Source organism: Sebastes umbrosus, chromosome 17 (assembly GCF_015220745.1).
Source record: "Sebastes umbrosus isolate fSebUmb1 chromosome 17, fSebUmb1.pri, whole genome shotgun sequence".
In the NCBI taxonomy this organism is placed as follows: domain Eukaryota; kingdom Metazoa; phylum Chordata; class Actinopteri; order Perciformes; family Sebastidae; genus Sebastes; species Sebastes umbrosus.
In genome coordinates, this window is record NC_051285.1 from 16,954,679 (window position 1) to 16,980,372 (window position 25,694).

Sequence of the window (25,694 nt, forward strand, 5' to 3'; positions counted from 1 at the left end):
TCGAAACGGAAACGGATACTATACGTATCGTCGTTTTACTTGTAGGATTTTCCACTGTGAAATATTGCCAAATGGCTGACATTTTCCTTGCCTTGACTACGTTACACTCTCCACTAGCACCGCACTGTTGTTGTTTCGTATCGTCACGTAACAAACTACCTGCTGTCAGTTCTTCTTTGCTTCTCTAAAACAATGTTGCCAGTGGCAGCCATGATACATCCAGGGCAACAGCACAGTGAAGGCTACTGTTTTGGAGCGGCGAAGAAGAATTGTTTTTCGGTTAAACAAGTTGATTTTTTTTGGGTTAATAAATTATGATGTCAGATCGGTGCATAGACTTGCATGCTCGCCGATCCCGAAATTTGGGCAGTATCGGAACAACTCTACTTCTAATTTTGAAGCAGGAATAGTTAAATGTTTTGAGAAAAATACACTTATTCGCTCCCTTGCCAAGAGTTAGAAGAGAAGATTGATACCACTCAGTTATAACTGTACGCTAATATCTGTTTGTCTCCCAAAACTGCTCAACCCGACTGTTAGAAGTCCTCCACTAACATCCTCCACTGGATGGTGCCAGAGCTTAAATAATACAAATATCTTCTTTATTCCTCCACATCCCTGTGTAACTGGTGCCACAGTGGTCTACATGTAAATCTGTCATACAAGTCATACTAACAGTGGACCATTTTATGTCTATACATCTGTTGTGACTGCAGTTGGTGATCTCCTCTGGTGAAGACAAAACATCATGCACAATGATCAGCAGCAGACATTAAACACATAAAGCCATTAATCCCTTTGGCATTTCACTCCAAACTGAATAAAGAAGCTAAACTATTTGGGTCTGCCCTGCCATCACTGTTTCCCAAGCCTCTAACAGATATGAAAACCTGGCTTGTTGTTGTCTCTGTCCTCCTGCCTCCCCCTGGTGTACATATAGAGAACTACACCTATTATTCTTCTGTTTCTAACTTCATCGTATTTACAGGAAACTCAAGCTGGTACAGCATCAAATCTGTTTGGTACCGCTATACAGTATAGTGCACTTATAAGGGTTGTCACTAATTACTGTTATAATGTTAATAAATCATTCATGCTTTTGCAGATCAAAAAGCTGTGGATGCATAAATAACAAATCTATGGCTTACCAAGATAAAGAAGCGTAGTTTGTTATTTTATCCTTATTTATACTTTTATTTAGTTAACTAACCCACTAACAGTTTAACTCTGTGTGTGTGCTGTGGACAATCCCTCCCATTCCGAGAACCCTGGAAAGAGGGTGCATAACATAACAGACAGATAATACTGGTGCGTGACTGAGGCAACGGAAGTTGTCTCAGTGCCAGCACTCTTTTAACTCTGTGGTGTTACCCAGGAAACACTTTTTTCTAGTCATGTCTGTCATTGAGTACACTCAAAGGGTTTATGACACACCCTGAGGCGCACCTTTGCTGCCAAACGAAAATAGAACAAGATAAATCTCTTCCCTCCAAAAACCTACAGGAACGTTGAATGTGTATACTAAGTTTGGATGATAGTACAGCACAGTGGGATTTTTCTGATCTGGTCTAAAATCAAACTATTTCCTGTTCAGAAGGTGGACAGTTGTTGAGCGAGACTAAGGTGTTACGTAAAGTGAATGTATGCATCCACCTGTTCAGGTTGACGTTTCAGGGGCGTGCCACATGTGTCAGCTGTTGATCCTGCATGACAAAGTCACAGTGAACTCACACAGCAGCAAATGCACACCTAGTGTTTGTGGTTTGGCTTCGTTTACAAGGTTAAAATTTGCCAAAGGATAGTTATGTTCCAAGCAAATGAAGATAAAAATCATGAAAGCTTGCGGCATTTGTTCTGATGGATCTTCATGTCGGCATTCCCCTTCTGTCAGGTAAAGTGTTGGTGGTGTGTCTCCTTTTCCTTAATTTGAGGTCACAGCTCATCTCAGAAACCACAGCTGGATCTGGTTTGAATCTGGATTATCTACCGATTTCCTCTATTTACAGATATAATTCAATTCCTTCTTTATTCCTTTATTTAAACCATTAACCTAATCTCTTTTAAAATATCTTTTTATGTGTTTATTTTCCTTTCTGTCATATTATCTTACTTTATGTTTTTATTTCTGTGACTTTTTTGGCTGTATTTGTGAATATACTGTTTAATCTTTAAATCAAGTCTTAAGTGAACTGATAATATTTCTAATAGAGGGTGCACACAGCAACAGTGTGGTGGTACAATGGTGCTCTGATTATATTAACGGGCTGAAGAAAACTTTCCCAGGAAGGATGGGTCCATGGAATTTGTGCTGTTGATGCACTACCTTTATCATCTACAAATTGAAATAAGACATCTTTATTTTAGGAGGAGTTGACTTCAGCTGTTGTTTCGTTATTTGCCTAAATTTCCCTCACTGAGCATTGATTTCAATTCTCATCTACTCTCTTCTTCCTCAAGTCTCACCATCTTCTGGACAAATTGTTCTCACCCAAACTTCCACTCTGTTGATGCTTTTTGTTTATTGCTCCATTTGTGGGAAAAAAAATTGAAGACACAGTGTGAAAGTCGTTGTAGGATGGAGTGAATGTTTTTTCTTTGATACTAAAATGACCATTTTATGTTTAAAGTCACTCATGTCACTTACATTATTTCATATTTAATTTTGTGCTCTTTAAATGAGTTAATTTATAAAAGCAAGTACCAGAGTTTAGAGAGTTATAAACTAGGGCTGTCAATCGATTCAAATATTTAATAACGACTAATTGCAAGATAGTCCATAGTTAATTAAGATTAATTGCACATATTTTATCTGTTCAAAATGTACCTTAAAGGGAAATTTGTCACGTATTTAACACAGCTTATCCTTGCCAAAATTTAGTGTAATTTTGGAGCGTTATTTAGCCTCCTTCCCGACAAGCTAGTATGACAATGGATCCCTTCATATGATCAGTATCTCGGAAATTGCAATTTGCTTTAATGCGTTAAAGAAATTAGTGCTGTTAAAATTAATTTGCGTTATTATCGCTTTAACTTTCACAACCCTATTAAAAATTCAAGTCTTCTGCTACCACCGAACTTCTTAATTCAATGCATGGTAACAGCATAGCTTCATAACAGATGTAAACACCTCTGAAAAGCTCTGGCCCAAGCAAACATTCACAATTTGTTCATGGAAACCAACATGTGTGTCTATACTTCTCTCTATATATTTCTGTTTGTACTTTCCCTAAGCTGTGATAAAGGTAATGTGTTTGCTCTGTTGTATTGTACTCTGATCATACTCAAAGGCTGTTCTGAACAGGAATGCCCTCGAGTGTTTGATTTGGCATTATTCATTGTTCTTCAGAAAATTGCAAGATACGGTTAATTGATGCGAACCAAAGAGAAAACCTTTTACAACATAATTACAGGAAAAAAGCCTCCAGCATTCATTGGCATGGGTGTGATGGGAAAAGGTGCACGTGTTTAGCCTGAGAAGTCTTTTGCGTGACTCACTCTTTTGAACCACTGACCAACAATAGGTACTATCAACAAGGCCAAATGTCACCACAATGAAGCTTACACCAGACGTTTTCATTTCATATAAACATTTGGAAAAAGTGTCTAAATGATTTTATTTGTTCTGTTACAGAGTAAAGAAGCCAGGCTCGCATGTCAAACACCTACGCTGGATGCACATACTTCTGCTGGTCATCCTCCTGGCAGGTATGGTCTGACATCATCAGCCGTAACAGGTTAGAGTTGTTGCAGACAATAGAGCGGCAGCGTCTGTCATCTGGTAACCTTATCTGGACCGACGACTCTATTTATACATTGCAATGTCTGACATGTCAGTCATTCAGCGTTCTTCACGTCACACACGTGAACGTGTGAAATTTCCTTTCTACTGTATACTGTAACCTGTTATTCTAGTCTGATTGCTGTCTGCTTCCTAAAAACACATAATTTCACAATGCTGTAACTTCTTTGTAAAGGAAGGTGGAAAATATGACCAAGAGGAACAAACTAACAATATTTGACATTGGGCAACTGCCATATATACTTGAGCTTCTTACTGAACTTTTGTTTTTAAAGCTGAAGTTGGTAACTTTGAGCAAATATGATAAAAAGTTATTTTTATACAGTAGTGCATGAGACAGATAATCTGTGAAAAACAAATCATGTTCTGCCTCTGCCTCCTCCTAGTGCTCCTAATGGCATTTGCAAGATTTCACCACACCTGAAGAAAAACAAGCACTCAGAGCCGAGCAGTCTCTAAAGCAGCTGTCAATAACTGCTTGCAAAACTTGTGAACTCCGATCAAACGTTTAAACTAGGCAGTGCTGATCAAACGTGAATCCATTTCTGTTACTGTAATGCCTATTTCTCTCCTCAAATGTTCTCAGAAACATCTTGTAGTGTGCTGTTTAGCAGTAAAATGAGAAAGTTTGCTAAGGCCGGTGGGCGGTGCTTGGTTTTGGCTCCACTGTTTTCAACATGGCGGGCGGGTCTCAAACTTCCTCATTTTACATCTAAACAGACACCACAAGATGATTCTGAAAACATTTAAGGTCATTAAAGGCATTACAGTAACAGAATATTGATTCATATTTAATCAGCGCTGCCTAGTTTGAAATCTTGCAGATGCCATTAGGAGCACGAGGAGGACACAGAGGAACATTATTTTTTTCACAGATTACCTGTCTCATGCACTACTGTCAGGATATAGTGACTGTTTTATAAAAACAACTTTTTATCATATTTGCTCAAAGTTACCGACTGCAGTTTTAAGGAAAAACAGTTGTCAAAATGTGCGAGAGAATAGAGGGAGATCCAAAAAATATTATATATAAATTATCCTATATTTTAGCATTATTTATTCATTTTTATTAATGTATTGATACAATTTATATGTTTATTTTCTTTATTTTTTCACCTACTATTAATTATGACAGTACAGTATCAGTCTTTAAAATCTCCAACAAACCTATATACATATCAGTCAACCACAAGTGGGATTGAGATACAAGAACTTCTAACGTCTACAGTGATGTCCAGTGTCTACCATTCAGTATTATGGCTGTAGGTCACAATAATCTCCATTAAACTGAAGTTATGAAGTTGAAATTTCAATTTCCTCTTTGTCATTCATTCTGTGCAGACTGAAAATGATTATTCTTTCTTTCCCGCCATCAGGTCAGGCCTCCTGTGATGAGACGTCTGCTGCTCTTTCCCCTCTTTCCATTCCTACCAATGCACAGACTTCAGGTAAACTTGCAAAAGCCGACTGACTCACCTTACTCACTGCCATATCAGTAGTAACATTTGTAATCAGAAACACAACTGTCCTTCACAACCTTTCTTTTCATCCCCACACTGATGCTGCTGCTGGTCTCACCAATCTGTTATAATGTGTCACTGATTATGTGTCACAAATTATCATCCATTTGGATCTCAGTAAAAAGACTAATGACAGGACACAAAATATGTCACATAATAGAGATGAATGGTTGTCACTTGGTGGTGTGGAATACAGTAGCAGTGGAGGAGAAGTATTCGAATAAAGGAATATTTTGTTATTTTCATTTTTGGAAAGCATTAACCGGTAAACAGCATTTTAATGTTGTAGTTGATTGAGGTGGAGCTAGTTTTAACTACTTTATGCACTGTTGTGTAGTTTAATCTACGCATATTTTTTTAAAGGGGAACTATGCCCTTTTTCAAAATTCATACCTGTTATTTCTATGGTCTAAGACAGTCCAAAAAATATTAGTAAACATGAACAATTTTCTCCCAAATCTGCTCCATAGACAATGAGCTTTGAGAGAGAGGAGCTCATCTTCACAAATATTGATTGAACTTTACAATGCCACGGAAATAACATATTGGAATTCTTAATTTGGATGGTGTTCCCCTTAAAGATGATCATATGTTTCTGATGTAAAATTTGAATCACGTAGAGTAACTAGCTATAGCTGTTGAATGAATGTAGTGGAGTTAAACAATATTTGTCTCAGAAAAAAAGTGGAGTAGGAGCAGCCTAAAATGGAAGTATTGAAAGTTGAAAAATATTTTACTTAAGTTAAGTATATGAATAAATGTACTTATTATTTTGCACAACTGGAATCATCCCAATCACAGTCATATCAACCTTTGACAAACCACAACTGTCACTGCTGCATGAAAAATGTGGAACAATCTCACTTTTTAACATTAAAGAGGAACTCTTTAAAACAATACTGACATGTCCATATATACCCATCTGTCTGTACATATGGCCATTGTCAATGTGTAAAACAAAACAGTGTATTGTTAAGTTCAGCTGAGGCTAATATGAGGCTTGAAAAAAAATTAAATTGTCCTTTAAGATTAGTTTACTAATTATGGAAAGTACAACTCTGTGGTTCTGGGATGTGGATAATATCATCATATAAAATCTCTCCTAAACTACGTTCTGTTTTTCCTTCTTACTACAGTATACTACTTTGTTGTTGTCACTGTGGATGGACAGAAGAATGAATCAGAAATCACTGCCTGGGTATGTAGGGAAACTGGTCATGGACTAGTTGCTAATTAAAATATTGGATATATGATGTTTATATCCAGTGATTGAATATAATGAGTATCATGTTCCTTTTCTCAGCTTAGCCAGGTGTTCCACAACAAGCTGCAGAGCTGCGTGCCTCCAAACCATGAAGAAACAACTGCCACACCTACCTCTCTACAAACCACATCTGCAAACACTTCATATGACACGACACTCATGACGACCGCGACAACATTGCAAAGCTATAATACTACTATGGCAACTACAACATTGCAGAGCAACAACACAAGTACAGCTGCAACAACAACAACGTTACTGAGCAACAACACAACTACAGCTGCAACAACCACAACGTTACTGAGCAACAACACAACTACAGCTGCAACAACAACGTTACTGAGCAACAACACAACTACAGCTGCAACAACAACGTTACTGAGCAACAACACAACTACAGCTGCAACAACAACAACATTACTGAGCAACACAACTACAGCTGCAACAACAACAACGTTACTGAGCAACAACACAACTACAGCTGCAACAACAACAATGTTACTGAGCAAAAACACAACTACACTTGCAACAACAACAGCATTAAATAGCTCCACCACAACAACTTTACCTGGCGGTGAAAGAAAGAACAAACCAACAAGGAAACCAAAGCCCAGTCAGCCAAACAAGGACCGCATAGCTCTTGAAATTAGGGACCGTGTGACACAAACCAGGTATCAGTGCAACGATTTCTTATTGAATGAATGAAAGGGTGAAGGGTCAAACATTTTCACATAATAGGCCGTAATGGGTATCTCAGTATTTTGTTGATTTTACTCATGATTTAGTATAAAATTGCTTCTTTTTCTACACTGTGGATAGAAGGAGAATATTGTAATTGTGCTGTCATAATAGTGTCCTCCTTATCAAAGTAAACTTCAAATTGTATGATATGTTAGTGACAGGTTCCCAAAGTCCCTGCTGTAGGAACAACTATCCTTCATGTGATTAATTGTATTTATAATTTAAGGTGAAACTATGTATTTTGTTGGCCTCTGTGGCCACAGGTGAAAATTACAAGATGATAGCACATTGAATTTTCCTTGAGCCACACAATGCTTAATTTTTACTTCAGCCATAAAACCATTCAAATGTTTATATGTGACAAGCTAAATGTAGAGTAGCAGTAGCACAAGAAGAGATGAGTCATAAAGTCCGTGCAGTGACTCAGTAGTAATGTCAGTTATACAGCCATATCTGACTTATGTTTGCTAACATTTGCTAACATTAGTCATAATAAGCTACCGGTCATACCAGATCCAATTATGCCTGTAGCAATTTAAAGATCCGAGTGTATTCAATTTAGCAAGGGTGTGTTTTGTTGCTTATAATTCAAGCTAAATCAATCTTGTCTCAATTTATTTTTCAGTGAAAACAAAACAACTGGCCTATTTCAAGTAAGTTAACATTGAAATGTGTTTGTAGGTTACGGAGTGTGATTAGAATGATCACATGAATCAAGATTGATTTATGTTTTAACAGGGAATTGATGTTTCATGCGCCAACAAGACTGCAAAAAAGTAAGTAAAATAAACAATTTTCAAATTGCTAAAACAAGTGTAAATAATCTAATGTATTTCTTGTTAACACCAACCTGATACTTCAGAAACACCAAGTGTTTGGTGATGCTGCAGCTGAAGCAAAGGGTCCCTACATGTTGTATTCTCCGTACGCTCTGTGCGGCCAATAAAACATCTTCTGATATCCACCTGGTGGGAAAAACAGCAAATAGAATCGGTGAGTGTTGCATACTCTGAAATACATAATTACCTACCTAGCAAGTAATAATGCAATCAACTCTCTGTGTTATTGAACAGGTCTGCTACAAAATCAGTGCAATAGCAATATACAAGAGCAAAAGAGTTGCACTTATACTGGTCAAGCTGGTGCATCATGGTAAGATGTTTGAGATTTTCAATGTTTGTTTTTTTTCTATTTGTGCACCCCACAATATATTTATTTATTCATTTATTTATGTATTCAAAAAACAAGAACACAGTGACATTTTTTCTTATTTTATATCAAATGCTTCTATCTTTCGACAGTGAAGAATCTGCGACTGCAAATGTGGTTCCTCAACGCAACTCAACTCACTGTGGTGCAGGTGAGCTCTGAACTAGGGCTGTCAATCGATTTAAAATATTTAATCTCGATTAATTGCACATTTTTTTTATATGTTCAACATGTACCTTAAAAGGAGATTTGTCAAGTATTTAATACTCTTATCAACATGGAAGAGGGCAAATATGCTTGCTTCATGCAAATGTATGTAGATGTTTATTATTGGAAATCAATAAACAAACAACACAAAACAATGACAAATATTGTCCAGAAACCCTCACAGGTACTGCATTTAGCATAAAAACATGCTCAAATCATAACATGGCAAACTCAGGCGTGTTAATACACACTTGTTAAGCATCAAGTGTGTCACTGTGCTGACTTGACTATTACTTGTCTGTAAGACATTGTGGGTACCCATATAACCCATTGTCATTCACATATCTTGAGATTTGAAAATGGCCATGCCAGTTTTTCCTCCCCAAAATTTAGCGCAAGTTTGGAGCATAAGACATAGTTGGTACCAATGGATTCCTTGCGTTTTCTAGTTGTATATGATACCTGTATCTTCACTCTAGCTTTAACTGAGCCCGTGACAAACGCCGAACGATCAAATGCGTTAATGCATTAAAGAAACCAGTGGCGCTAAAATGATTTTGCGTTAACTTTGACAGCCCTACTCTGGACATTTCCCTTAAACATCTTCAAACCACAGAAAGTAAAGCAAGTGTTCCACCCTTTGTCACTGATACGTACATTAACCCATAATGTCAAGGTAGACATTGCAACATTTTTAAGTAGGCGTTACATGAACTTGAACTGGATACCGTATTGAGTATGATGTGAGGCTACAGATTTATTTGAAGGTTTTAAAGGAACAGTTCAACATTTTGGGATATATGCTTTGTCGCATTCTTGCTGAGAGTTTGATGAGAAGATCAATACCACTCATATACACATCTGTATGGTAAATATTAGCCTAGCTTAGCACGAAGACTAAAAGGGGGAAACAACTAGCTTGGTTCTGTCCAAAGGTAACACATCCGCTCCAGTATTGCTAAAGGTGAACACTTTCTATCTTGTTTCTTTAAAGTTAATTTCTTGGCCGGGTGCTTCCTAAAGTATTGCTAAAGTCACTGTGCCCGGCCAAGTAATAGTCCTGCTTGAATCCCTCCATAAAACCGCAACTTGTCATTTTTACACTTCAGTTTTTTTATGGATTATGACATTATGGCAGAGTGGCCAAAAAGTTTGATGAAGTAAGACGGGTTGAATGCTGCATGAAGAACTTGAAATTTTTGCGGTTTTGTTAACACTGACATTTGAATATAGTAAACCGACATGCTTTGGCTTTGTTTCAGGTAAATGGAACAACACCTGCAGCTGCTCTGCGTACTGCAATGGAACTGGTGAGTGTTTTATCACAGAATAAAACCACTTGATTACTGGTATTATCTAAATAGATATAAGCTAATATTGTTTCTTTGTTTTCAGATGCATACTACACTTTTCAGATTTCATTACAAGATTCTAGGATGAACTTGTCATATGTCTTGTCCCTTGTAAGTTTACGTGCACACACAGAATATGCATACATGTGTAAGTATATGTTTTAATATCTGTCTTTAATTGCTGTAGAACTCAATGCCTGAGGATCTCAGACAGGCAAACTCATTATCTTCCTTTAAATCTCTTCTCAAGACTCACTTATGGCTTTTCTTAAATGATGGAATATTTTTGTAACTATTTATATGATTTTATCTTGTTTAGATCTTAAGTTCTGGATGTTAATTACTTTTACCATGCCTTTATTGTAATGCACTTTGTAATTTTGTTTTTCAAAGGTGCTATATAAATAAAGGTATTATTATTAATTGTCCATTTTGCATCAATTATTGTAGCATCAAACTCTAATCTCTTGAATCTTTACAGATTTCTAAGATAACACAAAGATCAAACTGCCCTTCAAGTGCAGAGTGAGTTTTGCCATTCAAGCACGTACAACTCAAATTTTACATTAATAAATACCCTTTTAATCAAATTAAAAAATAAATCATAATCTTTGTAATGTTCCTTTGCAGTGTTTCATGTCCATTGTCCATCATTACATCTGAATACAAGGTAATCATCATACTATTTTGACTACTGAGAGCAAAATTAATCCAAATGCAATCAAACCGTTTTTTCCATAATATCTAAACATAACACGGATTAACTAAGATGTAATTTGCTTTAAAGGAAATCTATCCTTTACTGCAGCGTATCATTGACTTGATTGATTAAATAATAGTTTCACAGAGAGCAAGCAGCTAATTACAAGAGAGATCCAATTGAAATGTGTAGTGAAATATCTCGTTTTTGAGTCGTGCATTTCATTGAGGAAATTGGCCACTTGTCACAAAATTGCATGAAGTGCAGCTTTGTGTGCACATTTTCTCTTTTTGTGATGCTGTTTGTTCATGAAATATAACATTTGAACCCTTAATTGACAGTGTGTTTTTAGGACTTTTTCTTATCTTTTCATGCACAGAAGTACATTTTGTATACAAAGCATATGAAAGTTACTTTAATGTGTTACTTTAACATAATCCCTTGAGATAGTTTGACTAAAAATGAAAATTTCTACTCAGGATGCCAAAGTGGAATGTGGAAAGACAGCATCAAAGTGAGTCTAATCCTATTAGTAGCTGTGAAGGAGCATTTCAATGAACTGAATGACTGAAATCTGTGCACTTCTGATTTTTTAAATTCTAGTCTTCTAAGCTGCAGAGTGATTTTAGGCTTTGGCCATGAGGTTCCTATCTGTAACGTGTCGGCAGCCGTGATGAATGTGTTTCGGTCTGAGAAAGAAATCCGTTACAATGGACAAGTGACCCGAGCAGGTGTGTATATACAGGGAAACAAGTCGATTCAACATCAATTCATACAATCAACAAAATAACCACGGGTCAAACTCCTCATTTGTGTTTTTGCTAATAATTCACACAGCAATTTGTGGAAATTCAAAAGTCAGCGACAACCCACTTAAATCCAAGTTCATGTGGATTAACATTAACCTAAAGCCTGCTACCTTTTGTACGACAATAGAAGAGGCTTACATACTCTCTTGGTTTGTATGGTCTTCTTACCACCCTATCTTCTGCACTTAACTAAATCTGTATTATAGTTTATAACATGTAACACCTGATGTAAAAAATTCTACAAATGCTTTCACCCCAGATCTTAATTTGTCCTTTTTCTTCATAGTCAAAATGGGACAAATGTGCTTGTGCAGCTGGACCAGCGGTGTGTTCAGGTGCCGTTTACCACGCCCAGCCCAAATGTGACAACGGCACAACCAAACACCACCACAACCAGCCCAAATGTGACAACTGTACAACCAAATACCACCACAATCAGCCCAAATGTGACAACTGTACAACCAAACACCACCACAACCAGCCCAAATGTGACAACTGTACAACCAAACACCACCACCATCAGCCCAAATGTGACAACTGTACAACCAAACACCACTGCAACCAGCCCAAATGTGACAACTGTACAACCAAACACCACCACCATCAGCCCAAATGTGACAACTGTACAACCAAACACCACCACAACCAGCCCAAATGTGACAACTGTACAACCAAACACCACCACAACCAGCCCAAATGTGACAACCGCACAACCAAACACCACCACCTCATCTGTACATGTAACTTCATCCCCACTGAGCACAACAGCTCAAACTCTGAATGCCACCGCCACTGCTGCTAATGTCACATTGTCAGGTTTGTTATCACCTCAGCACTGTATATAACTCTGCTGCAACATTTACATCATTATAGCACCATTATAGATTGTTTCAACAGAACTGCATTGCTAGGCAACAGCTTGGGTCCACGTTTACTTCCTGTCAGTTTATGCCATTCACATACACTGCAACAGGAAATTAACTGGCACACATTTGGAATGTTTACTGTGTAATGGTCTATAGTTTACCCTTTAAATTTTGTCGCCTACAGCTGAGAGCCAAGCCAATGCACTGCTTGAGCGGACCGGAGACGTGTCCAACCTAAACTCCAGCCAGGTGGATCAGCTGGTGTCTCAGCTGGAAAATCTTTTGTCGGGCCCGACCGTCAGCCTGGCACTGGGGAACACTTCCGTCCACATCGTCAGCAATCTGCTGGGTGCCTCTCCTGAGGTGCTGTCCGACTCCTCCAACAGGTTACAGATTCACTTATTTATATTCTCTATTGTGAACTATTAAAGAAATTACATGGTATAAATCAGGGCTTCCGCCAGACCTTTTTTTGCACCTCAAACTGTTTTTATATCGACAGTTTTGTTGCAAGCTGCCCACCTGGGGAGATCATAATAGCTGAGCGTAATTGTTCTCCACAACAGATTCCTACACCATTGAAATTTTAAGTTAGACAGGGGGTCTCCTATAATACTGTTAGTGAGTTCTCATGTATGAGATTGTATGTACTGTGTAATGCCGAAATGTTGTGATAATGGACTTTTGTTTTGCGCACTAATAACCTACACTAAATCTAAGTCAGAAAGTTGTTGGCGTGTGTGACAGGGAGTGATGGTGAAAAATAATAATGATAATAATAATAAAAACTTTATTTATTTAGCACCTTTGAAAAGCAAGGTTACAAAGTGCTTTACAATAAAAACATGATAAAAGTAATTAACAGAACGTGGATCTAAAAAAGATAAAATCATATAAATAGTTACAGCAATGCGTCATCAGTTAAGAAAAAGCCGCAATATAAAAGTGAGTAAGAAGATATTTAAAAAGAAGATACTGAGTTTCCACAGCTGAGGGGCCTGGACGGCAAAAGCCCGGTCACCTTTGTTGACCAGTTTGGATTTTGGACCCATTAATAGGGCCGTGCCAGAGGATCTCAAGCATCGATCAGGCTTATATGGAGTCAGCAAATCACAGATATAGGCAGGAGCCAGACCATTCAAGGCTTTAAAAACAAGCAGTAAAATCTTAAAATCAATTCTAAAACTCACAGGTAACCAGTGAAGGGCAGCAAGGATTGGAGTGATGTGGTCGCTTCTCTTAGTACGTGTTAAAAAATGCAGTACAGACTGTGCCAAATTTAATATAATTACCACAAAAATAACCTATCATAGCCTAATTACCACAAAAATAACCTATTATAACCTATGTATGTATATAATTATTCCGCTTTTTTTCCACTGAATCATATGGTGTCTTGTGGCCTGGTAGCAGACTTTCAAGGCCTAATTATAGTCCACGACCCAGGGGTTTGGAACCACTGGTGTAACTGAATTTGCTCTGTATTATAATTATTCATATCTTGCACAATACCAATTAATTTATTTTTTTCATCAGGATTATAGGGATTGTTGATACAGTGGGGTTGAAGCTGGTCCTTGGCGGAGAGCCTGAGACCCTCTTGTCCCCGGCTGTGGCTCTGTCTGTGAAACCAGCAGATGGCAGCAACTTTCAAGAAACATTTTTCTCCATCTCAGACCCCAATCATGTACAGGTATGACATGAATTGTCCAGTTTATATATAGGCCATATATCACAACATTTGTGATATAGCTTCATAAAAACACATAACACACAGCTTAAATAAAAACACATAACAACACATAGCTTCATAACAACGCATTACAACACATAGCCTAAATAAAAACACATAACACATAGCTGCCTAACATAGATTCATAACAACACATACTGTAGCTTAAATAAAAACAAATAACACATAGATTAAATAAAAACACATAGCTTCATAACACTTAGCTTCATAGCAAACATATTAATACATCATAACAACAAACTGTAATCTGCTCACAGGACCACTTGATGACGATTTTCTCCTTTAGTTGGGCATATAACACAGATAGTTAGCAATACAACCCACAGTATCAGTATCATTTTAAACTGTGATTAGAGGTTACTGGCGACCCAGAACTTTATCCAGTGATAACTCTGTCAATTTTTCTGCTAATGTCAATGTACTGATGGAAAGCTGAAGATATTGCCGTTCTATAGTTGTATTGTTTGTCATTCTATCATGAAGGCAAGGGGGTGAAGTTTGACCTTGAAGTGACCATGCTCCTTTTATTTGGCTTTCACATTTTTCTCAAGTTTAAAGCTTTAAAAAAGCTCCCTTAAAAAATAAAGAGGGAAAAAACATGTCTGTTATTATCTGATATCTGATCTAATCAGCTTGAAATACCTTGGAAATCACCAAAATTCATAAGATCAGTTTTCACATTGGAATATTAAGCGCCTATTTGGTGGCCATTTTGAAAAATGGCTGCCAGAGCCCTCAGGCCCCAAATTAGTAATGCCCCGATATCTATATCTTTTCATAGCATATAAGCCTACATCTGTGACAAATGTGTTGCTTTATCGCAAATTGCACAATTGTTGTGCTTAACTGCCATGCTATTTTAATTATTTGTACTTTACTTCAGTGTTTACATTTTATGCTACTTAATACTTCAACTCCACTACATTTCAGAGAGAAATACAACACTGTTAGATTCGATTAGATCAGTGGTTTTTCGTCTTGTGACTCGTTAAAAAGGCCAGTGTCCAGTTGTCACATTGAGCTTTTACCAGTTCCACCAAAGAGACATTTCCCAGCTCAACTTTTCAGATGGAAAATACCAAAATATTAATACAGGCTTGTGTAGCAGAACTTTTTTCTTCTTCTTTCCCCTCCCATCAGTCATCTCACGACTCTTCATATTTATCTTGTGAGCCTTTGTAGGGGACCCGACACCTAGGTTGGGAAACACTTGACCAGTGGGCTATCTCCAGGTCTGAGAAGTGAAGCCAATGCGGAAGTGCCTTAAACTTATATTCTTTCTGATAGCCAGCAGGGGGCGACTCCTCTGTTTGCAAAAATAAGTCTGATTGTATAGAAGTCTATGAGAAAATGACCCTACTTCTCACTTGCTTTATTTCCTCAGTAAACATTGTAAACATGAGTTTATGGTCTCAATCGCTAGTTTCGAATCTTCTTAAATAGAGCATGATGTTCATTTAGTAAATTATGGACCATTTAGAGACAAATAGACCATAAAGCAGGGGATGCTTAAGGGCGTGGCTACCTGTGATTGACAGGTTGCTGCCACAGCGTTGTATCCGGTCTAGGAGTTATCCGTGTTTTCATCTTACAACTTTAACCCTTTCACAGTATGTTTTCAGTTCATGAACTCGACGTCATGGTGACTACATCCACTTCTTATATATACAGTCTATGCACTGGACTAAGCTGTTTATAAAGTAGATAAAGCAGCTCCTCCTCAACCTGTAGATGCTGCTTACACATTGATGCATCAGTATTAAAGGGACTATTTGTAACTTTCAGAAATGCTTGTTAACAGCGACACCTGTGGCCGTGAAATCAACGAAAGTCAGCGTCGGGCTCACGCTTGCTCGCTCTAAATATACCTGAACGAGCGTCGCTCAAAACAGTGAGGCGACACACATCAACTAAAACCACAATATCACTCTATATTTCAGCTGCTTGGCAGTAATGTTAGCTGACCAGACGAAGGTCTCTCCATGAACATTATTTAGATTTGATCCTAGTGTTGGCTTTTCCTGCCTAAGGGCAGGCTGAAGCAGCGGGGCTCTGCAGCGTGTCTCCCTGCTCTCTCCGCCCGCAGCCGGAGAGAGCAGAGGAGACACCGGCACCTGGTCGGTAACGAGAAGACAACGTAAATCTCTGAAGAGCTCCGTCACTTCACAAGACACGGGAAAGCTCTGTTGGTCTGGAGGAGCTGCAGCATTTTTTTATGCACAAACGCCCCCTGTGCATTCACTAGATATTCTCAGAGCTAAACTAACTCTTCTGCAGTGTGTAGTGAGCGCGCGTTCACGTCTAGAGGTGGAGGACGCGCGCGCTGTCTGAGTGAAGGAGAGCAGGCAGCGGAGACGAGGCTCCGGTCACACGCGAGCGCGCATATGCGAACGCGCATGTGTGCCGACCCGCTACATTTATACGCTTAAAAAGTTACAAATAGTCCCTTTAACAATCTAATGATGTAAAATATAATAATATGTCAGTCACAGGGGACATTATACTGCAGATTGAGTACTTTTACTTTAATACTTTAAGCACTTTCTGCTGTTTTGAATGCAGAACTTTGAGCTGTAATGGAGTATTTTTATACTATTGCATAGGTACTTTTATTTAATTATAGGATCTAAGTACTTCTTCCACCACTTATACTGTAATGCACCTGCAGCCACATTTTCAAACAGGAAGTGGAGTTAGACAATCTGGACCAATTTAAAACTAACCCAGCAATTAAAGAGCTTTCTCACCGCAGAAACGCAGACATGACACAACATGAAAAGCATGTGTGTAATTAATTAATGACATGAATTATGTTTCATGGCTGCTTTCCAAGTGTACCAGTTCCAGGGCCCTGGTATTTTGCTGTCATGGCCTTGTTATTGTTATTTGTTCCATGTGCGTTTTACCTACTCTGCCAAGTAAAAGTGCCTGTTGCTCAAATGTTTCAGAATGTCCCGCTGCACTTGCAATTATTATAAATAGTCCTCCAACATAACCTGTACATAGGAATTAAATATATATAAAAAAATATTTCTATCAATTTAATTTAAAGCTACATTTGAGCTACATTCAGTATATTCTACAAATGTGGAAAGGCACAAGGACATGACTTTTTTTTTTACTGTAATATGATTTCTAAGGGTACATCCCTGGATTACACTTGAAGAAGAAATGTGTTGAGTTACTGCAAATAGTGATCTCTGACAGATTGAGTTGAGTTAAAGTGGTTTTAAAAGTGTATGATGATAAAATCTAGTTGTTAAGCCTGTGTCTCTCTGTTCACTCTGTACCATGTGTGCTGCAGGTCCGTGGGGATTCCAGGCTCAGAAGGAGTGTGAGAACAGACATCCCTCAGGGCTCCATCAGGCTGCCCCCCACTCTCACACAGGACCTGACCAACGAGCAACAGCAGCTGGCCTCCAGAGTCCAGTTCAATTTCTACCAGGAGAGCACAGTTTACCAGGTCTATACAGGCAACAAACGTCCCATTCAAAGCAAGATATGCAGAGGGAGAAACCGAACTCTGAGACACTTGGATTTTGATTACAAAATGTGTCTTTTATTGTCGTATATCCATAATTTTGTGTTCTACAGGAAACAGATGGGCCACATTTCATATTATATTATAAAATCGTCTTTACTAACTGACAACTTGTGTATCTTGTGTTGTCTCTAAATGGCCATGCAGGACAGATCTTTGGGCACAGAACGCAAACTCAATAGTGGGATCCTGGGAGCGAGTGTGGCCAACCTGTCAATCACAGAACTGCAGGACGATGTTGTAATTCACCTGAGGAACACAGAGCCGGTTCCAGTGAGTCCGTTTGAAAAAAAAGTTTTTTTTATGCCTCTGCGCCAGCAACCCATTCTCGTGATATCTCGAGAACGCCTTGAGCGAATATCTTCAAATTTGGCACGAACATCCACTTGGACTCAAGGATGAACTGGTGGTCAGAGGTCAAGGTCACTATGATCTCATAAAACACTTTTATTCATGACTCAAGATTCATGTGCTGATTATGACAATTTCACACAAATGTCTAACAGGATAAAATGATGAAGTAAAATTTTGGACAGACATATAAAAATATATAAACTGCAACTTGACTGGTTGATGGAGGCATACAACCGTGGGGTTGTCATTTAAGTTTTAAAGAGTATGTTTGCTTAACTGTTTGCTATTTTCTTAGATGTATTGACTTTTCATCCTTAAATACACTAAACTAGACAAAGTTAAACCGGTATTACTTATTGTACAGCCACATCAAATATTTACGTAAGTCTTTAATCTGATCTCAATCATCCTTCTTCCTAAAACAAGTAAAGGACAGCGGTGATATTTTTATATCTTTTAGAGCTGCAGTTTAAATACAGATAGGCCACAAATATGCTGTAAGAGTAGTAACAGGCACTCTCAACATAGAAAGAAATATCATCATACAATTTGAGATTGTAAACTGATACAAGCTCGTGTGCCCTTTCCCAAACTACAGGCTAATTTTGTGGCTACATGTGTTTTCTGGGACTTTACATTAAATGGTAAGTTTTCCAACTATTTCTGTCAGAATTAAGTGGATATAAACAAAGATGAAAACATTGTTCATCTGTGTCTTCTACCGGCAGACGAATCAGGTGGTTGGAATCCAAAAGGCTGTTTTGTCCAAAGCAGCACAGACAACGTGACAGTTTGTGGCTGCAACCATTTGACCAGTTTTGCTATATTGCTGGTGAGAAGATGATACTTTTTCAAATTTTTTTCATGCATGTTTGGTTAGCACTAGGGCTGTCAATCGATTAAAATATGTAATTGCGATTAATCAAATGATTGTCCGTAGTTAATTGTCATTAATCGCAAATTAATCACGCATTTTTTTATCTGTTCAGAATGTACCTTAAAGGGAGATTTGTCAAGTATTTAATACTCTTGTCAACATGGGAGTGGACAAATGTGCTTGTTTTATGCACATTTATGTATATATTTATCAATTGGAAATCAATTAACAACACAAAACATTGATAAATATTGTCCAGAGACCCTCACAGGTACTGCATTTAAAAAAAAAATGCTCAAATCATAACATGACAAACTCAAGTCCAACAGGCAACAACAGCTGTCAGTGTGTCAGTGTGCTGACTTGACTATGACTTGCTCCAAACTGCATGTGATTATCATAAAGTGGGCATGTCTGTAAAGGGAAGACTCGTGGGTACCCATAGAACCCATTTTTATTCACATATGTTGAGGTCAGAGGTCAAGGGACCGCTTTGAAAATGGCCATGTCAGTTTTTCCTCGTCAAAATTTGGCATAAGTTTAGAGCGTTATTTAGCCTCCTTTCGCGGCAAGCTAGTATGACATGGTTGGTACCAATGGATTCCTTAGGTTTTTTCAGTTTCATAGCTAGTTTTAAAACTGAGCCCGCTACAACCTAAAAATCGCAAGATGCGTTAAAGTAATTAATGACAAATTTACGTTAACACGTTATTATCATGTTAACTTTGACAGCCCTAGTAAACACTTTTACACTCTGCTGTAACTTCTCTTTTTTCTTCCTTTATCAACAGGACCTCTCCAGAGAGCCTCTAGTCAGTCGTGTACAGGCCACCATACTCACATTTATCACGTATATTGGCTGTGGAATCTCTGCCATCTTCCTGTCCATCACCCTCCTCACTTATTTGGCCTTTGGGTGAGTATTGAGAGCCATAAGATAAATGACACACATCCAACATTTTATAATAACCATTGAAGTAGCATGCACAGTTTCTTTTTTGATTCTACCACTAGGAGTCAGTCACAACAGTTGAAACACCTTGGTTTCTGGCCCTGTTATGATAAAGTTAGTAGTTTAAAGTGCCTTGGATGGTCAGCACACTAACACACTGACAGCTGTTGTTGACTGTTGGGCTTGAGTTTGTCATGTTATGATTTGAGCATATGTTTTTATGCTAAATGCAGTACCTGTGTAGGTTTCTGAACAATATTTGTCATTGCTTTTGTGTTGTTCATTGATTTTCAATAATAAATATATACATACATTTGCATAAAGTAGGCATATTTGCCTACTCCCATGTTGATAAGAATATTAAATACTTGACAAATCTCCCTTTAAATGGACTGTCTGTAAGAAGCAGAAATTGGTTGTAACAGCGACACCTGTGGCCGTAAAATCAACGAAAGTCAGTGTCCTGTTGCTCGCGCTCGCCCGTGTGCATGCACTACCCTATTTTTTAGCTATTACAGCTGCTAGGCTACTATTGTGGCTGCTTCTCTATCTCTCTCTCTCTCTCTCTCTCTCTCTCACTCTCTCTCTATCTATCTATCCCCCCAGCCGGTCTCGGCAGATGGCCGCCCGCCCTGCGCCCGGTTCTGCTCCAGGTTTCTTCCCAGTAATCGGGGAGTTTTTCCTGGCCATAATGCGCTTGGTGGATCCTGTTGGGTCTCTAAACTATGGTGTACGGTCATAGACCTGCTCTATATATAAAGCGTCTTGAGATAACTTCTGTTGTGATTTGACGCTATACAAAAATAAATTGATTTGATTTGATTTGATTTACCTGAATGTGAACGAGCATCCGTCAAAACAGTGAAGCGACACACATCAGCTAAAACCACAATATCACTCTATATTTCACCTGCTTGGCAGCAATGTTAGCTGACCAGAAAAAGGTCTCTCCATGAATCACTGCTGATCCTAGTGTTGGCTTTTCCTGCTTCAGCCTCCCGACCGCGGCCGGAGGAAACAGGGGAGACACCGGCACAATTTAAATATTAATTAAATATTTTAATCGATTGACAGCCGTATTGCTAACATCTTATAAAATACTTTTTTAAATTTCAGTCTTTTGTCAGGTCATCTTGTGATGCAATGTTGAACATTTTGCCTGAGCGACTGTAAAGAGACAAGAGTGGCAATAACATTCTCAAATGTGAAAGCTGCTTTCTTGATTGTCTTGAACACCAAACAAATTATAATGTATATACAAATTGAAATCAAATCTATATTATTTTGTCCCTCAGACCGTTGTTTATTACTACTAGAGTTCACAAATGGATCTGACTTGCAATGCAGTATTAAGAATGTGTAAAATTCCCAAAAACTAGAAAGTGGCAAATCTTTGTTCACAGCACTTTTTACAGTAGACATATTGTTTATTGAGAAGAGTCCACTGAGATTGTGTTGTCTAAACCATTTGAACACTGCAGGAAGTTGCGGAAGGACATTCCATCCAAAATCCTAATCCAGCTGTGCCTGGCGCTGCTGCTGCTGAACCTGGTCTTCATGGTGGATGCGTGGCTGGCGCTCTACCCAGACGCTGTGGGCCTCTGCATATCCACCGCATTGTTCCTTCACTACTTCCTGCTGGTTACCTTCACCTGGATGGGACTTGAGGCTGTCCACATGTACCTGGCCCTTGTGAAAGTCTTCAATAGCCACATATCACGCTACATGCTGAAGTTCTCGCTGGTCGGCTGGGGCGTCCCCATGATTGTGGTAATAATTGTCATTGCAATTGACAAGGACAACTACGGTCTGGTCTCCTATGGGAAGTTTCCAGATGGCACTAGTGATGATTTGTGAGTCTTCTGACAGACGCCACTACAGTTACATGCACATTATTCTACACAAACTAAAAATATTCCACAAATACCAAAACACGTAAAAAATAAAATCTGCACCAAACAAAAAAAGATAACCCTTTAATTCTCTCCCATCTGTGTTCTCTCCCACAGCTGCTGGCTGAAAAATGACATTGCTTTCTATGTGGCAGTGGTGGCCTATTTCTGCTTCATTTTTGTGTTCAACCTTGCCATGTTCGTTGTGGTGTTGATCCAGCTGTGTCGGATAAAGAGGCAGAACCCTCACAATGCGCAGCACCGTACCACGCTGCAGGATGTGCGCAGTGTGGCGGGGATAATGATCCTCCTGGGCTTTACTTGGGGCTTTGCCTTTTTTGCCTGGGGCCCCGTTAACCTGCCATTCATGTACCTCTTTGCCATCTTTAACTCCTTGCAAGGTGAGTTGACTCATTTGGGGGTGCTGACGTAATAGTGTGTCTGTTAAAACCCGGCTAAAGTCATTTTTTAAATCATGAGGGCTTATAATAGGCAATAATAGGAATATTTGATTGTATTACAACTTGTCTCTTTATTTGTACACACTAAAAATGACTGGGTAAAAATTGTTTGCGTCAATATACTGTAGCATGAACACAATACTGGGTTAAGTTTACCCAGTAATAGATGCAGTAGAGAGTTTAGGAAATAATTTTACTGTTAATTTTTATTTCTTCATTTTGTCTTCCAAATAAATCACACTTCCTTTTACTAACGTCGTCGCAATGTCTAATCTCAGTAATTAACTTGGTGAGTTCAATATTGTAATTATGCATAGGAGTGATGGTCAAAACTACAATAACAAGACCCAAGTTGTAATGAACCCGTATTATCCTTTAATAAGATTTCAGTCTTGTAGCGCTTAACTTTCACACAAAAAGTAGACCAAAAATGTAAACACCTTGTGCAAGTGGACTCCCACTAACAAAGTGTGTCATATAAAGTTATGTGGTATAGAGTGCTCCAGGGATGACGTCTTTTTGTAGGCCAACCAGGAAGTTAGCATCGCCCTGGGTTCCCTCGACAAAAAGCCAATGGAAATTTAATTTAGGTTTTGGATTATTGCAGAAAATAAGCGGCAAACACACGTTTATGATACTTACACGTTTTGTTCAGCAAGATATTCTTCACAAATGAACACCACTTTCATGATTTTTGGAATGTAAATGCAATCGCCAGAAGTACAAAGCTAACGTTAGGCTATAAACAAAATACACCACCGTCGCATTAGGGCGAGTATACACAACTAGGATGTAATGGCGGACGAGTCGGCGTGATGACGTTCAGTCATCTCATTTATCCACTTGTTAGCAACCGCCATTTTTAAGACATGTAAAAGCTTCAAAATTCACGAGTGGGATATTTACTGATGCATTTTATATCCAAGAACAAAACTTTAAAGTCTCTTAAGCTTGTGTTAACCACAGACCTTATTTCAGGCATCTAACTAAAAACCCATTAAAAAAAAAACATTGACTTCCAGACGAGGGAACCAGAAGTGTAAAATGCTAACTCATTTCCGGGTTTAATGACTAATTCCTGTAGCACTCTAATTAGCAGCATGTTGCAAAACTGCAAGTCCAGCCAACTGTGAAATGATTTACCGGTAATACAACAAACTTAAACTAATGTGTATGCACTGCAGTATGTATGTAATATACATATAAATGCTGTTTCTGTTTTGTAGGTTTCTTTATATTCGTGTTCTTCTGTGCGGTGAAGGAGAATGTGAGGAAGCAGTGGAGGACCTACCTGTGCTGCGGCAGAATGAGGTTAGCAGAGAACTCAGGTTAGAGATTTTCACTTTACATGTTTCACACTCATGTACTCCTCTATTTAGTTTCTGATTCCTTTGAATATGGACACATGTTCCTTCAAAGTAACATATTCATATGATGGTAATTAATGACACATCAATGATTATGTTACATTTCATCTTGTGGAATTTCTTGTCACAGAATGGAGCCGCACTGCAACACAGAAGACAGTGAAGGCATCAGTGACCGGACTAACATCTCTTCATTCCTCAAAGTCCTCCAAGTCCAACAACTCATCCAGCTCCTCCTCTTTCCTCGTCAGTGACTCTTCAGAGCAGATTAGTGGCATTGGTAAGTGAAGTCTGCCATCGTGATTGTGAGAGTCACAGCCACCTGACTTTAAGATGTTTAGACACTCATAACAAATTTAGACTCTTAAGCCTCATCCACATAGGGAACGTCAGGAGCGCGTGGCGGCTGCGTTACCTGTTGTTTTTTATTTCGGCGTCCCTGTTGACAGGTTAGAGCAGCCACACTGCCCGCGTGAGACGTGCATCACACATGCGTCTCTTCTAGAGAATAGAGGTCTCGCCTACGTTTGACGCGTGCTGCGTGCGTCTCACAGCAACAACAGACAGTGAAAGGTATCTATAGACTGTATATTGACATCATACCAGCAAGATTACTAAAGTTTCGATGTCTAGACATCTGTAGAATATGTTACGGAGATGAAAAAAAGTAAAGACTTATTTTTAAATCAACACTTCCTGCTTTAATTTCAAAATAAAATCCATCAAGCTTTTTTTTCTATGGACAGAATTCCTTCATTTGTTAATATAAGGCTTTTATTTTGAAATATGAGCAGTCAGTGCTGTGGAACATGCAGTGACTTGGAGAGCTCCATGAATTGATAAAGTATGGGGCTTAAATCAACACGTCCTGCTTTCATTTCGAAATTTAAGCCCTCAAGCGTTTTTTTCTGTGGACAGAATTCCTTCATTTGTTAACACAAGGCTTTCATTCTGAAATATGTGCCTGACAGTGTTCTAGAACATAGAGTGATCTTGTCCGCTGCCTATTTCAATACCCAAACAGCCTTCTGCAGCCATGTAAGCAAGCAAACGAACTGGATCAACAAAGATAGCATGACGTTAGATTCTACCCGACCTGAAAAGCCTTGACGCATTTCTCTGTGGTCCGTGTGCAGCTGGTTATCAAGGCAGCGAGTATTTGAGACACACAGCCGGTGAAGTGATTCAGAATACTACTGCTGGCCAGGCTAATGCGGTCGTGTCTGGAAGGTAACCCTCAAATTGCGAAAACGTGCGCTAACTGCTAACATTCACACCAGAAGAGCGGACGGGCCACGGCTCCAATGTTTTGAATTTGGACTGCTGTTACCCATTTTAAACGCTAGCTGACAGTCCTACATATTGCTCCTTTAAAGAGGTGAAGTTAAATGTATATTTAAACAAATTTTGCATTGAGAATGGCCAGGAGCCCACCACTTTTTCCACTAGATATAATTCCCCTTAGGTATTTATTGAAAAAATAGAAATAATGCAGAAATGCTGTATTACAGGTAGCCCATTTGAAGACAGAGCAATCACAGCGGACGAAGACCCCAGTACGGATGTGGTCCTCAACGAGATCAACAGGCAGTACAGACACCTACCAGTGCCCTGATCCAGGCCAAGGACAGGACAGACTGTTTAATGGCTCTTATTTTGAAATACTTGTATGTAATGTTAATAGAGTAATTTATGCACCGTCCATCTGCATGTCACATCTATCACACGACTTGTAATGGGAAATGGAAATCCTGCATTATACATGACACTTGATTTTTTTTACACACTTTTCTATATTCATACTTTTCTTAATTGTATTTGCACTTGAACAACCTCTATTCCTTCGTACAGTGATGTTATAAGAAGTCATATCCCAATGGTACGTTGCATACACTGATGTTGACCCACTGGTCAACAAGTCAATATCAGGACATCACAACAGATGTGTACCAGTTTTGACTGTAAATGACTTTTTTGTAATTGTCAAATAAAAGGAATTATGTCCACATTTAGCACAATTTATTGGAGCA

At 38.6% G+C, this 25,694-nt stretch overlaps 1 protein-coding gene across 1 annotated transcript; it reads left to right on the top strand.

Annotated features, from left to right (window-relative positions):
* Window positions 1-1,738: 1,738 nt before the first annotated feature.
* Window positions 1,739-25,670, top strand: LOC119475172 (adhesion G-protein coupled receptor G2). Its single transcript, XM_037747630.1, has 30 exons — window positions 1,739-1,891; window positions 3,632-3,705; window positions 5,176-5,247; window positions 6,456-6,517; window positions 6,623-7,254; window positions 7,950-7,977; window positions 8,063-8,100; window positions 8,187-8,317; window positions 8,398-8,476; window positions 8,626-8,684; window positions 10,003-10,050; window positions 10,136-10,203; window positions 10,574-10,617; window positions 10,723-10,762; window positions 11,272-11,306; window positions 11,396-11,523; window positions 11,630-11,750; window positions 11,888-12,417; window positions 12,652-12,853; window positions 14,004-14,160; window positions 17,525-17,683; window positions 17,909-18,034; window positions 18,714-18,759; window positions 18,844-18,947; window positions 19,784-19,908; window positions 21,426-21,797; window positions 21,954-22,237; window positions 23,524-23,625; window positions 23,795-23,944; window positions 25,176-25,670. Exons 1-30 carry the CDS (start codon window positions 1,818-1,820, stop codon window positions 25,277-25,279), a joined length of 4,194 nt encoding a protein of 1,397 aa, XP_037603558.1. The 5' UTR covers window positions 1,739-1,817; the 3' UTR covers window positions 25,280-25,670.
* Window positions 25,671-25,694: the final 24 nt, after the last annotated feature.